Raw genomic sequence first — 15,197 nt, 5'->3', positions numbered from 1 at the left:
AACTTAACATTTACTTAAATTATAACGTGTTATGATATAAGATAATTAAAAATATTACATTTATTTTATTTTAATTAATTAAAATTAATACAAAATATCCCGTAGTAATGTTACTAAACTTACAACATTTTTTCACTTTAAAAAAATTGTTATTTGTAATACCAAAAAAAAATGTTTGTACACACTACTGCTTCTTCACTTCAAGGTCATAATGCAATAGCATCTATCATGTGTCAGTTACCTGCATAAAAAGATTAAAAAGTTTAAGCAAAAAGTCAAGTCGTAAAACATATGAATGCCAACCATAGAAGTGGAGAACCATGGAATGACCTTATAGTAAAGAAAAAAAAATCCCAACAACACAGAAGGATAAAAGTGAAACAATTAATTCATTATGAATGGAAACTAATCTAACAAGTATCTCCATGAGCTAGATAATCCATTTCTTCGGTACAGAAATTATCAACTACACGACTACACACTAATAGCTGTTTTTTTTATATATATATATTTAATTCATTCTTAAGATAAATTTCAGTTTATTATTCAGATATAGGTTTATAGGCATACCTGTACAGCTAGATGTTACTCTTCACAGAGAAGACATTTTATTGTATGTTGTCTTCTCCTTCAACATTGTTATGGTCATCAATTTTATCAGAAACTTTATCTGTTTGAATAGTACAACCAAATAACTGAAATGAAGAAGCTCCAGATTTGGTTGAGTTGCTGTTAGGGGTCTCATCAATGGGAGTCGAACTAAACTTGCTTTGTGGTGATAAGTTTTTAGGCTTATGAGTGTCAATGTTAAGTTTTGGCAACATAACATTTAACTTTGGTACAATATTATTCTCAAAGGAACTATCAATAGACAGAGAAGGATCAATCGAAAAGAGGGGATGAGTAACTGCAGAAAATAGAGGATGCCTGGCTCCCTGCATGCTAGGGGAAAAAAGAGTATCATAATTACTCAACAATGTTTGATTCAGCAGTCCCATTGTTGAATCAGGAATAGAAAATCTTGAAATGGAAGAGGAGGATTCTCCCATTTCATTAGTGAATACTCCAGAACCATCTGTAGTTCTGAACCTCTTTGTTGGGGGAAACATTTGAGGAAGTAAAAATGTCTCAGAAAGAAGTTCCACCTGCCATGGACTGACAGAATTTACATTCTTCAAGATCTCGGATTCATCCCATGTAATCTGCAGAGAAAAAGGAAAAAAAAAAAGCCAAACATCAGCTTCAATAAAAAATATTATGACCAAATTTTTATTTAACCAAATCAATCAGTAAAAATCCATCTATTATTTTTTAACGAACCATAACAATACACAAATGAATTGCTGAGACATAACGACAGACCAACAAATTGTTTCTTTCTTTCCATTTTTTTTTATTATTATTATTAGATAATTACTACGTTAACATCGGGAAAACAAGAACACACCACAAGAAACCAAGAGATTCTTTCTTTAAATTTTTCTTTATTTGTTTCTTTCACTCCATTCTTTTTCTTTTTCCTTTCTCGCCATTTCTTAGTCAAAGTCCATATCACTATACATAAACACACAAATCAAAATTCACAAAACGGGCAAATTTTATACCTGAAGCATGCGCCAAGGAGAACCACTCCATGGTTGATCTTTACCGGGAACAGTAACACCAGAAACAGTTCCCTGAAACCAATCCATCCGTGACGAATCATAGTTCTCTCTGCCCATTTTCACTCTCATCCCAACACTCCAGGGAATACCATTAATCATCGCGTCCACGTCCTCCGCCTTCACCACAAACTCCCCCCAACCTACGCTTGGATAGTAAACAACTTCGAACGGCTTGTTTTGCGCCGCCAGCTCCATTGCCTCCGCCACAGATGTCGAAGACACTCTCCCCTTCCCGTTTCTTGCAAATCCCTCCGTCATCACCTCTTCTTCTTCTTCTTTCTCTTCTTTTTCTTCTTTGCCTTCGTCCATCCCGACGATAGCTTCACACCAATCCAATCCTCCATCTGAGATATCATCGTCCAGCGACATATTGCGGCGGAGCCCCACGAACATCCTCCCATGGGAGTCCTTCATGAAAACCACAGTATCTCCGGAGATAATCTTCTTGCTGTTAACGAACTTGCTCCAGCCAGATGTGAAGAGGTGCCGTCTCGGAGTCCCGCGGTGGATGTGGCGAAACTCCCATACGGCGCCGTGGAGGTCGGTTATTCTAAGGTTCTGCACCGGCGGGTCCTCTTCAAAGTTCAACGGCGGGAAGACCAAGTCCGCACAGGATCTCGGCACCGAAAACCCTCCACCATTATTCGCATCGGACCGCGTGAGAATCTTGGCGTAAGACGCAACCTCTTCATCGTCGCCATTGCCGTTGCCGCTGTTGCCTTCGGCGGCGACGGCAGGTGGAAGAAAATCTTGAGCGGATCCATCGGTAACAGGAAGAAGAAGAATCTTGAGGAAGACCTCGTCGGTGTTAGGGTCCGCGAAGTAGTTGACGGCGGCGACACGGCAAGGGATGACCGGCCTGGAGTAAACCCGAGGTGAAAGGTTTCGCGGTTGCGAAGCAGCTTGATCGATGTGTCCCTGTGGAAAGTAGTAAACCCTAGAGTTCACTACTGGTGCCTGCGCAGAGATTCCAGCACATGCGCGCCAGAATTTGGCGGGAATTGGTGTTGGCCTCGGCGGCAATGATGAGGACGGAGCACTACGGCGAGGCATGGCTGATGAGGACGGAGCACTACGGCAATGAGAGAGTGATTAGTATGTGTGGTTTTTTTTTATGACCGAAAAGAAAACAAATGTGGGGATTTTAAATCAAACTATGCAGTCTTTTATATAGCTACCCTTAGTCAATTGAATCAAACAAGTGATTAGTGGTGTAAGATTAGTTAGAAAACCCTCACAAAATCAAATTAAATTGAATTTTGAAATTTAAGTTTTTTGTTCTATCTTATCTTTGAATGGGAATATCTATGGTCATCACTGTTAACTGATCATTAATTAGTTCTATACTTCTATCATTTGTATATATAATTGTATTGTATGTGTGTTTTTACGTTTTAAGTTAGTAATAAAAACGCTTTTATTTGTATCCCTAATGACATGGCTTAGTTCGTTTGGAAAGATAAGTTTTCATGAAGTTCAATTTTTAAAGCAAGTTGATGATATATTGATATTAATTAATTGCATTCATTTCAACCTTAATACTACTATTTTACTACCTTCTTGACTTCCCATAACAATTACTCATTCTAACATTAGACCATCTCAAGTAGGAATTCATTTCAGTTCCTATTTATGGTCTATCTGTCATAAAAAGTAATTTCACATCAGTTTTTGCGTCACAAACAGTAAATAGGAACTCAAAACATCTCTCTCTTCTTCGTTAGGAGGAACTAACTTTAGTCTCTATTGTGGTCCCACTTAATTAATTAATTAAAATACTTGAAATTAATGTAATTAATTTTTTTCAATAATATTATTTAATTATTTAATATAATTATTTATTTAATTATAATTTCATTTAATTATTTATTTAAAACATAATGGCAAGTTACTATTGGTTCTCCTTGAGTCCCTCTAAGTACGGACTCATCTACCTTGAACTCCGTGAAGGAACTTGTTTCTCTGCTTCTCCAACGGTAAATTTCTCAAAGTGTCAGGAAAAAGTTGAATGAGGATCACCCATGATAGATGCTCTTAGTATTTTTATTTTCAATATATACGTAGGAATTGAAAATTAAAATAAATTTAATTAGATAAATAATGATTGTTTAGGGTAGCATGGTTGTTAAAGAAACAAAGGATAGTAATACTATAACAACCATCTTTAACTTTAGGTTACAGAAATCTTTCTACTAAATCATATTTCATATTTTAATAACAAATTACAACTAAAGATAAGATAAGGTCCATCCAAAAAAAAAAAAATACAAAGTAATATTTTAAATTTTAACATGTTATCCTTTTTTATTTATAAATTTGTTGTATTTATCGAAAATCTGGGTAAAGAAAATTATCTGTTTTAATTTATGTTCTAACTTCTTTTGTTTTTATTTTTTTTTAATATTTTTGTACTAATATATCATGGGATTAACAGTGCAAAGTTCAAATTAATCCAAGACATGAAAAATTAACTGAGTCAAAATTCAAATTTCTTTTAGTAACCAATTACAGCTAATGGTAAGACAGGATGACAATTTAAATTTTAACATGTTATCTTCTTCTATGTATAAATATTGTTCTTTGACCGATTTGGTTCTGAATTTAAAATATTGTATTGCTTAATAAAAAGGCTTACAGGAGAAACCCAAGGTGGCCCAACAGAGACAATGGTTTTTCTGATAGCCCAATGTGAAGTAGCTTTAAAGATACAAAGGAAAAAAAAACTGATAATTCTTTTCTCATCTTTACTATAATACGTAATTATCTTAATAAAAATATGTTAATTTGAAAGAAAATTAACGATTAATAAGAAAATGAATTATTCTGAACAGATCAGTATTTTAGTAGTAAGATTGAAGGAACTTGACAACTTGTAACTCAAGCATTGCAAACAGATCACTAATTAGTTAATATTGTTAACAGATCAAATCAAGGAAAAAAACAAGAGGCCAAATATAAGAGTTAACTTGCTGTAAATGACTAAATGACCCGCTATACAAGTTGACTGTACTATTGTTACCTCATCACAAAAGCACATAGTATGACCAAAATTAATTAATTAATATTATCTGTTGTTTATTGTATATCATCTATTTTATCTAAAAAAATTTATTTTTTTCAAAAGTTAATTTACAACTTTTTAAAGAAATAAAAATATATGATTTTTCCTTTTTGATAAGTCATTTATTACTTCTTTAAAAATAATTGACTTCAAAATAAAAAAAATTGCTTTCATTTTTGGCTCTGTAAAAATATTGTTTGTTTCTGCTGAAAATACTGACTCCTGAATTGAAAGTATTGACCTCCACCACCATTTAAAATAATGTTCCATCTAAACCACCTAATGCATATATTCCTGGATGAAATCTCAATTTTAATTTTATTTTTTTACATGTAATTTTATTTTTATATAGCTTGTTATTATTTTTACAGTTAGTTATAACAAGTTCTGACCCCCTAAAAAAGGAGGAGGCTAATCGGAGTAAAAATAAAAAATAAAAAACAGCAACAAAATATACATTGACACACATTTTATATTTATTTTTTATTTTTATCTATCATATCATACACAATAAAACAGCAAACACTAACTACACAATAATTTTTTTAGTATTATTATCAAGATTATTGTGAATTAAAATTTTATTACTATTCACCACATACGAAAAAATCATTATGGATGAAAGTGAAGTAGAAGAACCAATTTCTAATGATATTACGTGACAAAAAAAAATCGTTATAGGTGAAATTCTAATGCTTGATGTTTAAAATGTATTTCAAATGAAAATTATGTAATATCCACGATACTTGTTTTATGTTTAAAAGTATAACACATATTTTATTTAAAATTTAATAACTTAACATTTACTTAAATTATAACGTGTTACGATGAGATAATTAAAAATATAAATTTTATTTTATTTTAATTAACTAAAATTAATAAAAAAAAAGCGCCATAGTAATGTTACTAGGCCATGTTACTAAAGTTACAACATTTTTTCACTTTAAAAAATTTTGTTTCTAATACCAAAAAAAAAATTTTGTATACAGCTGCTTCACTTCAAGGTCATCATGCAGCATCTATCACGTGGTTACCTGTATAAAAGGATTAAAAAGTTTAAGCAAAAAGTTGAGTCGTAAAACATATGAATGCCAATCATAGAAATGCAGAACCATGGAATGACCTTATAGCAAAGAGCAAAAAAAAAAAGAGCCCAACAACACAGAAGGATAAAAGTGAAACAATTAATTCATTATTAATGGAAACTAATCTAACAAGCATTACAAGCATCCCCATGATCTAGATAATCCATTTCTTCGGTACAGAAATTATCTGTTAGAAACAAGAGACTGAGAGAATGATGTGAAAAGTGTATTATTGAGTTGTGTGTCAGGTACAATATACAAGGGGTATTTATAGGTGCTAAATAAATCAAAGTAATAAAGACATAGAATCCTACAATTAATGTACAGATATGCTATATAAATATAGACGATGCTAATTGATCTAAATTGATTCTAATGATTCTAATTGATTCTCTAACATTATCAACTATACACTAATAGCTGTTTTTTTATATATATTTAATTCATTCTTAAGATAAATTTCAGTTTATTATTTAGATATAAGCTTATAGACATACCGGTACAATTAGATGTTACTCTTCATTGAGGAGACATTATTTTATTGTATGTTGTCTTCTCCTTCAACATTGTTATAGTCAGCAATTTTATCAGAAGCTTGATCTGTTTGAATAGTACAACCAAATAACTGAAATGAAGTAGCTCCAGATTTAGTTGAGTTGCTATTAGGGATCTCATCAACGGGAGTCAAATTTGACTTGCTATGTGGTGATAAGTTTTTAGGCTTATGAGTGTCAATATTAAGTTTTGGCAACATAACATTTAACTTTGGTACAATATTATTCTCAAAGGAACTATCAATAGATAGAGAAGGATCAATCGGAAAGAGGGGATAAGTAGCTGCAGAAAATAGAGGATGCCTGGCTCCCTGCATGCTAGCAGAAAAAAGAGTATCATAATTGCTCAACAATGTTTGATTCAGCAGTCCCATTGTTGAATCAGGAATAAAAAATCTTGTAATTGAAGATGAAGATTCTCCCATTTCATTAGTGAATACTCCAGAACCATCTGAAGTTCTGAACCTCTTTGTTGGGAAAAATACTTGAGGAAGTAAAAGTGTCTCAGAAAGAAGTTCCACCTGCCATGGACTGACCGGATTTATATTCTTCAAAATTTCGGATTCATCCCATGTAATCTATAGAAAAAAAGGAAAAAAAAAAAAAGAAGCCAACATCAGCTTCAATAAAAAATATTATAAAAAGATATTATGACCAAATCTTTATTTAACCAAAACAATCAGTAAAAATTCATCTATTATTTTTTAACGAACCATGACAATACACAAACAAAAAAAACTCTAGCTTTGCTTTTTTTTTTTCACAAAATATTACTTATATTTATTTTTTCGCAGGGTAACATGGTTTTTTTAAATTTCAATTGATTAAAATTATTACACAATCGATTGAATTTCACAAAACAACAAAAATACGATAATACAATTGATTAAAATTTACACGTAATTAAAGTTTTTGATGTATTTAATGGATTAGTATGATACTATATATATATTAGTTTAAAAAACTCATATTTTTAGGTAAAGTAATGTCATTTCTATTTTTTATTTCAACAACTATGTCATATAAATATGATGTCTTGTCAATTATATTTTATTTTATATAATTAATTTATTTATAAAAAATATTTTGTTTGCATTCTATTTATATGTTTACATATATTAATGTTATTTCCATTTTTTTAAGGTAGCGTTTGTTTTGAAGTATTGATACAGAGATTGGAAGACTGAGATTCAATATCATATTTGTTAGTTCAGAGATTGGTACTAAAATTTCTGTGTCTGTTCTAAAATTTCAATATTTCAATATCTCCAAAAAGTAAGGATACATGGGACTCAAATTTTTAGAGATGGAGACTGAAACTTTAATAACATTTTATACATAAAATATCCTCATTTCAATTAATTAATTCCAATTTATCCTTCGTGCAAATTAAATTAGAGTTTTATTCTTGTTTTAATTTCTGTCTCCCACTTTGCACCAAAGAGAATATTGAGATTTATTTCAATCTCTGTCTCTTAGTCTCTATCTCTCACTCTCTCCACCAAACGCTACCTAAATGTTCATGACATAAATTGATATTTTTTAATCTTTAATAAAAAAAATTAATTTTCTACTATTTTTTAGAGTAATGTATTTTGCATTGATTAACCATTGGAATAGAATTCTCTACAAAATTAGAATTCTATTCTAATTAGAATTCTCTACAAAATTAGAATTCTATTCTTATTTTGGTATAAAAAATAAAATAGTACTAATTTCAATTCTAACGAGATTTCAATTCTCATGTTAAAGTTATATACAAATCAGACTAAAATAGATCTAATTTCTAATTTCTATATACTTTTAATACATGACCAAGACGGTCATAACTACTAAAATAAGGAATTGCAAAATAAAAAAATTCTATTCACTAACCTCGATTTTGGAATCAAAACAATCCATTATTTCCTAAAAGACATAAGATGAAAAAGACTCTTTTATGAACTAATTGATTGGATTTATGTGGATTACGATTACTACAACGATAAAGATCGCCTAACAATAAATAAAAATTGGATATTGAGGAGATGGATAAACGATGAAGAAAAATTAGATATTAAGGAGATGGATAAATGATGAACAAATTGATAATGAGGGAGATTGATAAACGATTACAATTGTAAAATTGGATAATTAAAAAATAAATCGACGATAGATTATTCACCAATTATTAATATTAGTATTGAAAAAGATAAGATTATGATATCTAAAAAATTGAGATAGAATTTTAAAGATAAGATTAGGGATGGAAGTGAGTCAAGTCAGCTCATGAGCCAACTCGAGCTCGACTCGTTAATAGCTCGATAAGCTAAACTCGTGAGCTAGTGAGCCAAGTTTGAGCATGAAATTGAGCTCATAAATTAAATGAGTTGAGTTTGAGCTTAGATAAGCATAGACAATATATAAAATTGATCTTTTTTTAAATATTTTTTAATATATATAAGTTATAATTTATTGATATGTAGATGTAGATTATGTTCCTATTATTTGAGCCAGCTTGTGAGCTTTCGGTGAGCCGAGCTTGAATTTAAGAAATAGGCTCGATTGTTAATGAGTCGAGCCATGAGTCAAACTCCATTTTTGTGAGTCGAGCTTGAGTTTGGTCTAACTCGACTCAGCTCGACTCACTTCCAGCCCTAAATAAAATAAATGAATAATAAGATAATAATTTATCAAAAAGTGGTTATAACGGTTTAACATACATTGCAGTTCTCAACTCAATCGAGTGTGTTACCACATTAATCGATTGAATAAGAAATTATGCTTAATCACGTACAAAATTCAATCGATTGTGTTACAAAGCTAATTGACTAAATTTTGAGAAAACTCATTCCACAGCACAATTTAATCGATTGTGTTATCATGCCAATTGATTGAATAAGAAAATATTCTTATTGTTTTACGAAATTCAATTGATTGGGTAACATTACCAATCGATTAAATAAGAAAAAACTTATATTCTGTAGTGCAATTTAGTTGATTGTGTAACAATTTTAATCAATTGAATTTTGAGAAAATCCATATTAATTGATTGTGTTACATCTTCGATCAATTGAATTTTGAAGAAACTTGCGATATTCAATCGATTGTGTTGTACGTCCAATCGATTGAATTATCAAGAAACACGATTTTCTTGGTGTTTACAGATGTAACGGACCAAAACGAAAAAAAACTCGTGATTCGCATTGCCAAAATATTTATGAAGATTTGTTGTTTTTTGTTTCTAATTAATGATTAATCTATTTCTACTCAGTCAAATTATATATTTTAGTAATAGATAAGAGAAGGTGATATTTTAAATTTTGACATATTATCTTCTTCTATTTTGTGGTCTAACTTTTTGTTTTTATCCTTTTGTAACAATTTTGTACTAATTTATCATGAGATTAAAGGTGTAAGTTCAAATTATTTTAATACATAGAAAAATTAACTGAGTTCAATACTTATATCTTTTTTTTATATTTTGTTATTTTATTCTTTTATTTCACTTTTTAGAATTATTCATATACGCTAATTTTTTAATTGCAAAAACATATTGATAGTTTGCCCTGTCCTGGTTAGTCAGAGATATAGATTTGTCTTCATTAGTCATCTCTTGTTTTTAACTTTACTGAAGTTAGTTTTCAGAGTAAATGTCTTTTTCGATCTCTAACCATTTGTTCGATGGACTTTTTACTCTTTAAAAAATTTAAACTCCTAAATCAGTTTTTATCTACTTTAATATATGTAAGTTTCGATAGGGACTAAAACGTACGTATATCAAACTAGATAGAGACCGATTTAGATGTTTAAATTTTTTAGGAGTGAGAAGTCCATCGAACAAATGATTAGGAACCCGATTTCAAAAATTTATTCAGTGAATCTGAAGAACTACTTCAAAGATTTAGTCTTATTTAATTCAAATTTGAGAAGAATTTATCAAATAAGTACAAATAATCTCTTTATAATCTATTATTTTTTAAGAGTAACTTATAGTATATCACCAAAATATGTACATATATAATTTTTTAACACTGAAATTTCAATCACGACAAAGTTGTTTTTGCTAGAATTTTTATTTTATACTGTTCTCTTTAAGTAATTTCTCCGGTGACATATAAAAAATAGAGTAAAGGATATTTTTGTCTTTGACTTTTTTCTGTAGACATTTTCGTCTCTAATCATTGAAAAATACTTTTAAGTCTCTGACGTCTTTGAAAACTGGACGGATCAGTCCCTTCGTCCAAATACATCCGTTAGACCAACGAAAAAAGCTAACGTGGCTCCCGTAATACGAGCCACGTCAGCTTTTTCCGTTGGGTCTAATTGAGGTATTTGGACCGAGGGACTGATCCGTCCAGGTTTTAAGGACGTTAGAAACTTAAAAGTATTTTTCAAATGTCAGAGACAAAAATGTCCACAAAAAAAAAAGGTCAAGGACTAAAATGTTTTTTATTCTAAAAAATATACAAAGATATATATTGTAAATATTTTTTATATTTTTTTAAAACTCCACAAAAGTTTCTAATCATTGTTCTAACATTTTTTTTCGGAAATGGAGATGAAAATCGCGGAGAAAATTTTAGATTGAGGATGAAAGCCTTTTTGTCCGTATTTTTTGTCCGTGTTTTTTTCCGAAAATTATTATAGGTATATTAATTAATTTAGTGCTTCAAATAAAACTATTGCTGTGATAACAATTCTAATGTTTGATGTTTAAAATGTATTTCAAATGAAAATTATGTAATATCTACAATACTTGTATTATGTTTAAAAGTATTACACATATTTTAGTAAAAATTTAATAACTTTAACATTTACTAAATTATAACGTGTTATGATATAAGATAATTAAAAATATTAAATTTATTTTATTTTAATTAACTAAAATTAATAAAAAACTGCCCCGTAATAATGTTACTTACGACATTTTTTCACTTAAAAAATTCAGGTGCAGTCGACTTTACGTGAAATTGATAGTTGAGAGTTATATGAAAATTTAGTCAAATCAGTTAAATTATCTATCAGCTCTCAGTTATCAACTTCACTTAAAGTTGACTGCACCTGAGTTTTCAGCAAAACTTTTGTTTGTAACACCAAAAAAAATGTTTGTACACTGCTGCTTCACTTCAAGGTCATCATGCAACAGCATCTATCATGTGCCAGTTACCTCTATAAAAAAGATTGAGTGAGAGGACATGAGATAGCAATGAAGTCGGTGCTGACTATACTGGAAGTCGGTGCTGACTATACTGGGAAGAACGAAGAAGTTACAAGCCATGGAAATTCAACGACTCGTTAAGGAATGATGCACTGTAGAAAGAGATTGCGTGAGAACGTGCTTCAATTAATGGGGTAGAATTTTAATATTTTAAGAAATTATATAATTACCCATCTCAAATAATAAATTACAAAATAACCCAACTATAGTTAAGTAATGACCAATTAAAATGTGACACATCATGAAGGGTAACTTACATGTTATTTTAGAGAGGGTTAGGTAGAATTCACCAAAAAAAAATCCCAACAACACAGAAGGATAAAAGTGAAACAATTAATTCATTATGAATGGAAACTAATCTAACAAGCATTACAAGCATCCCCTCTATTTTTCTTCTTAATTACGATTTTGCTCTTGAACTTGGACTCTTTTTATATTTCTAATCAAAATATTTACTAAAAGAATATAATTAAAGTGTATGCATTTAATATTTTATCCTTTTAAGAACTACTAGTTTGAGTAGGAGATAAGAATCATGTTTAAAACGAATATGTAAGTGAACCATGTCCTTTAGAATATTAAATGTTTAAATAATATTGCTTCCAATAGAAAATACTCTCTACTAAAAAACTGTTTATTAGAGACAAATTTATAGAAAAATTTGATCTTAATTACATTCGAATTTTTGTTTATTAACGGATTTTGTCTATCGAAAAAAATCTCATAAAAAAAAATTTACCAACAATTTTTTTGTCAGTAATTTATCTACAGATTTTTCTTTGTTACAAATTTTTTTTCAGTAATCATCACTTGCTAAACACGTCACATTTTTTAACAGATGTTTTGTCGGTAACTAGCGTTAAATTTTTCTACAAATTTTTGTCTGTAACTAGAATCAAATTTTTGACAGATTTTTTGTCTGTAATTAGAGACTGAAAAAGCATTCACAACTCGGAATATAGAAAAAAATTTTATTTGTAAATCTATCAGTAAGATAAAACAAAATTTTTAAAAATTTTTTTTTTTGCAAAATAAACTGAATTTTATACAAAATAAATACAAATTTAATCAAGACAAATTTTCATCTAACTTGTATTCAAATATTTATAATATTTTAAAAAATAAACAAATTTATCATATTATCAAACTAAAAGAAAAAAAATTATAAACAAACAAGTCAATTCAAAACATAAATATAATGTATTGATATATCAACTATAATCCATAAGTTGCATAAGATTTTCACTATCCAACTCTGAGATAACTTTATTAGAAAATTTAGATGCTTAACATGCTTTTCACATTCAATTAATAAGGCCAAGTTGTTCTGCTTCAAATCTTCTATAGAACTTGGCAAGATAAACATCTCGATCTGAGCATTTAACAGCTTGTCAAGTTCTTCAAATTCTATCTTCCCCAATCGCTTCTCTTCTTGTGGTACATGAACAAGTTTCTTTTCCTATAATTAATCCTCGTATATCATAAAAACTTGTGACATTAAAAGGCCAAATTAATAATTATCTATGATAGTTAGTTTTGCTATGTACTTGAAGACCCTTGCAGCAACTAATATGAATGGTGAGGACCTTACTGAAAGCATGCAAAACCCATTAATCGTTATGCAAAGGCTAGATGAGAAAATGGAGAGCTCTTCAATTCAAGGTGAGAAAAAATTATTGATATTTGATTCAGAAACTCTTAGCTGTACCTTTGTATCTGCTTGCTTCCTGACTAAATATGCAAACCTTGCTTACTTTTGTAATTGACTTGCGATGGAAAAGAATTTGACTGGTAACTGTGTATAATCCTCAGCTTAAAATAGTCTGTATCTATAAAATATCAAAGATCCTCTGTCATGATGTTATGTTATCATAGAAAAAATAAATGGTATGCTAACTAGTTTATCTGAATCCTTATGCTTTCAAAATGCTGTAAAGAAATTGGCATCATTTTCAAAATGTCTTTTCAACTTTGAGATGTCCAGAAATTTCTCCAATAGAAACCAAACATTCTTAGAACCTTTATATGAATCTGACATTTTAAAATAACTAAATAAAACTATGGTAGTTGTAACTTAAATTTTTCAAACATGATATACACTCAAAATTTTTAGAAAGTGAATTAAATATATTTTATAAACCATACTAGTGTTTATCAAACATTACAGCTAGGTAATAAATTTTCAGTGTAACAAATTTATTTCTTTAAGTGATATTATTTTATTTAGTACATATCTCTCTTCTAAAAATCTCATTCTAATTAGTCAAAGAGTAATTTCAATATATGTACTTAGTATATTGCAGTTCATGAACTGGTAATTATAGTTCCTTCAAGTGCGAGCAGCAGATGTGGGAGCTCGTGCAAGCGAGGGCGGCGGAGGGAGCTCGTGCTAGCGAACGGCGACAAAGCAAAAGTGACGAAGAGAGAGAGTCTAACAGAGGAGAAGACCAAGCTTAAAGGAAGGATTGAAGAAGATGAAGTTCAGCATCAGATACGTTGTGTGTTTTGTGCTAATGGGATTTGTATTTATGAAAACAATGTTTAAGTGATTTCTGATATTTACGGCTTTTATTATATATTTTAATCTTTTAAATTCAAAATTTACTATAATGGTTTAGAGATTTAGTTCAAGGCTTCATATTGGTCTTGGATTTTTGTTGGTGTTGAGGCAACGAATGGAATAGAACTAACTCTGATTTGTCATGTTAGACACAAGGTTAAATAATGTTTGTTCGTTTTGCCACTTAAATAAAACAAAAACGATGTCATTTTGAAGAATAAAGAGAGATAAAATAATTTGTACATCATATAAACTCTTTTTCATCTTTTTGTTTTGTTTTATTTAAGCGTCAAAATGAAATGACATTGTTTAGCTATGTATTTAGGGTGGTAAGTCAGAGTTAGTTCAGTACTTTTATTTGCTGATTTAGTGTTAAAAAAGATCTAAAGACTAATATGGTACCCACGTTTGAATCTCATAGACTAATATAATAAATTTTAAATTTAAAGGACTAAAATAATAATGCAAAACAAAGTTGTTTTTGCTAGATTTTTTTTTTAAGCATTCTCTTCAAGTAATTTCTTCGGTGATATAAAAAAAATATACAAAGATATATATTGTAAATATTTTTTTACTTTTTTAATACTTCACAAAAATTTCTAATTATTGTCCTAACATATTTTTTTTTTGGAAATGGAGATGAAAATCGCGGACAAAATTTTAGATTGAGGATGAAAACTTTTTCGCCCATAATTTTTTTTCGAAAATTATTATAGGTATATTATTTAATTTAGTGCTTCAAATAGAACTATTGCTGCAATAACAATTCTAATGCTTGATGTTTAAAATGTATTTCAAATAAAAATGATGTAATATCCACAATACTTGTTTTATGTTTAAAAGTATAACACATATTTTATTTAAAATTTAATAACTTAACATTTTTTTTTGTCTAAACATGGAAATAAATAAAGCAAACACTATCTTATATTTGAGTGGATGATTTGCTGCAGATCAACACAAAGCTCAGACCAAATAACATGATTAGAGTTACTCTTAGTACTATATTTAGCCATCAAATCCGCAGCTCTATTTGCTTCTCGAGACACTCACTCGACGTGAACAACCCAAGG

General features: G+C 29.5%; 1 protein-coding gene across 1 annotated transcript; it reads right to left on the bottom strand.

Moving 5' to 3' along the window:
* LOC107607846 (auxin response factor 17-like) lies at positions 609-2,717 on the bottom strand. The gene is made up of 2 exons (XM_016309747.1): positions 1,605-2,717; positions 609-1,202 (listed from the first exon to the last, which is right to left on the bottom strand). Exons 1-2 carry the CDS (start codon positions 2,715-2,717, stop codon positions 609-611), a joined length of 1,707 nt encoding a protein of 568 aa, XP_016165233.1.

The sequence above is a fragment of the Arachis ipaensis genome, chromosome B07, assembly GCF_000816755.2.
Source record: "Arachis ipaensis cultivar K30076 chromosome B07, Araip1.1, whole genome shotgun sequence".
Lineage (NCBI taxonomy): Eukaryota > Viridiplantae > Streptophyta > Magnoliopsida > Fabales > Fabaceae > Arachis > Arachis ipaensis.
This window is presented reverse-complemented; position numbering and strand designations above follow the sequence as displayed.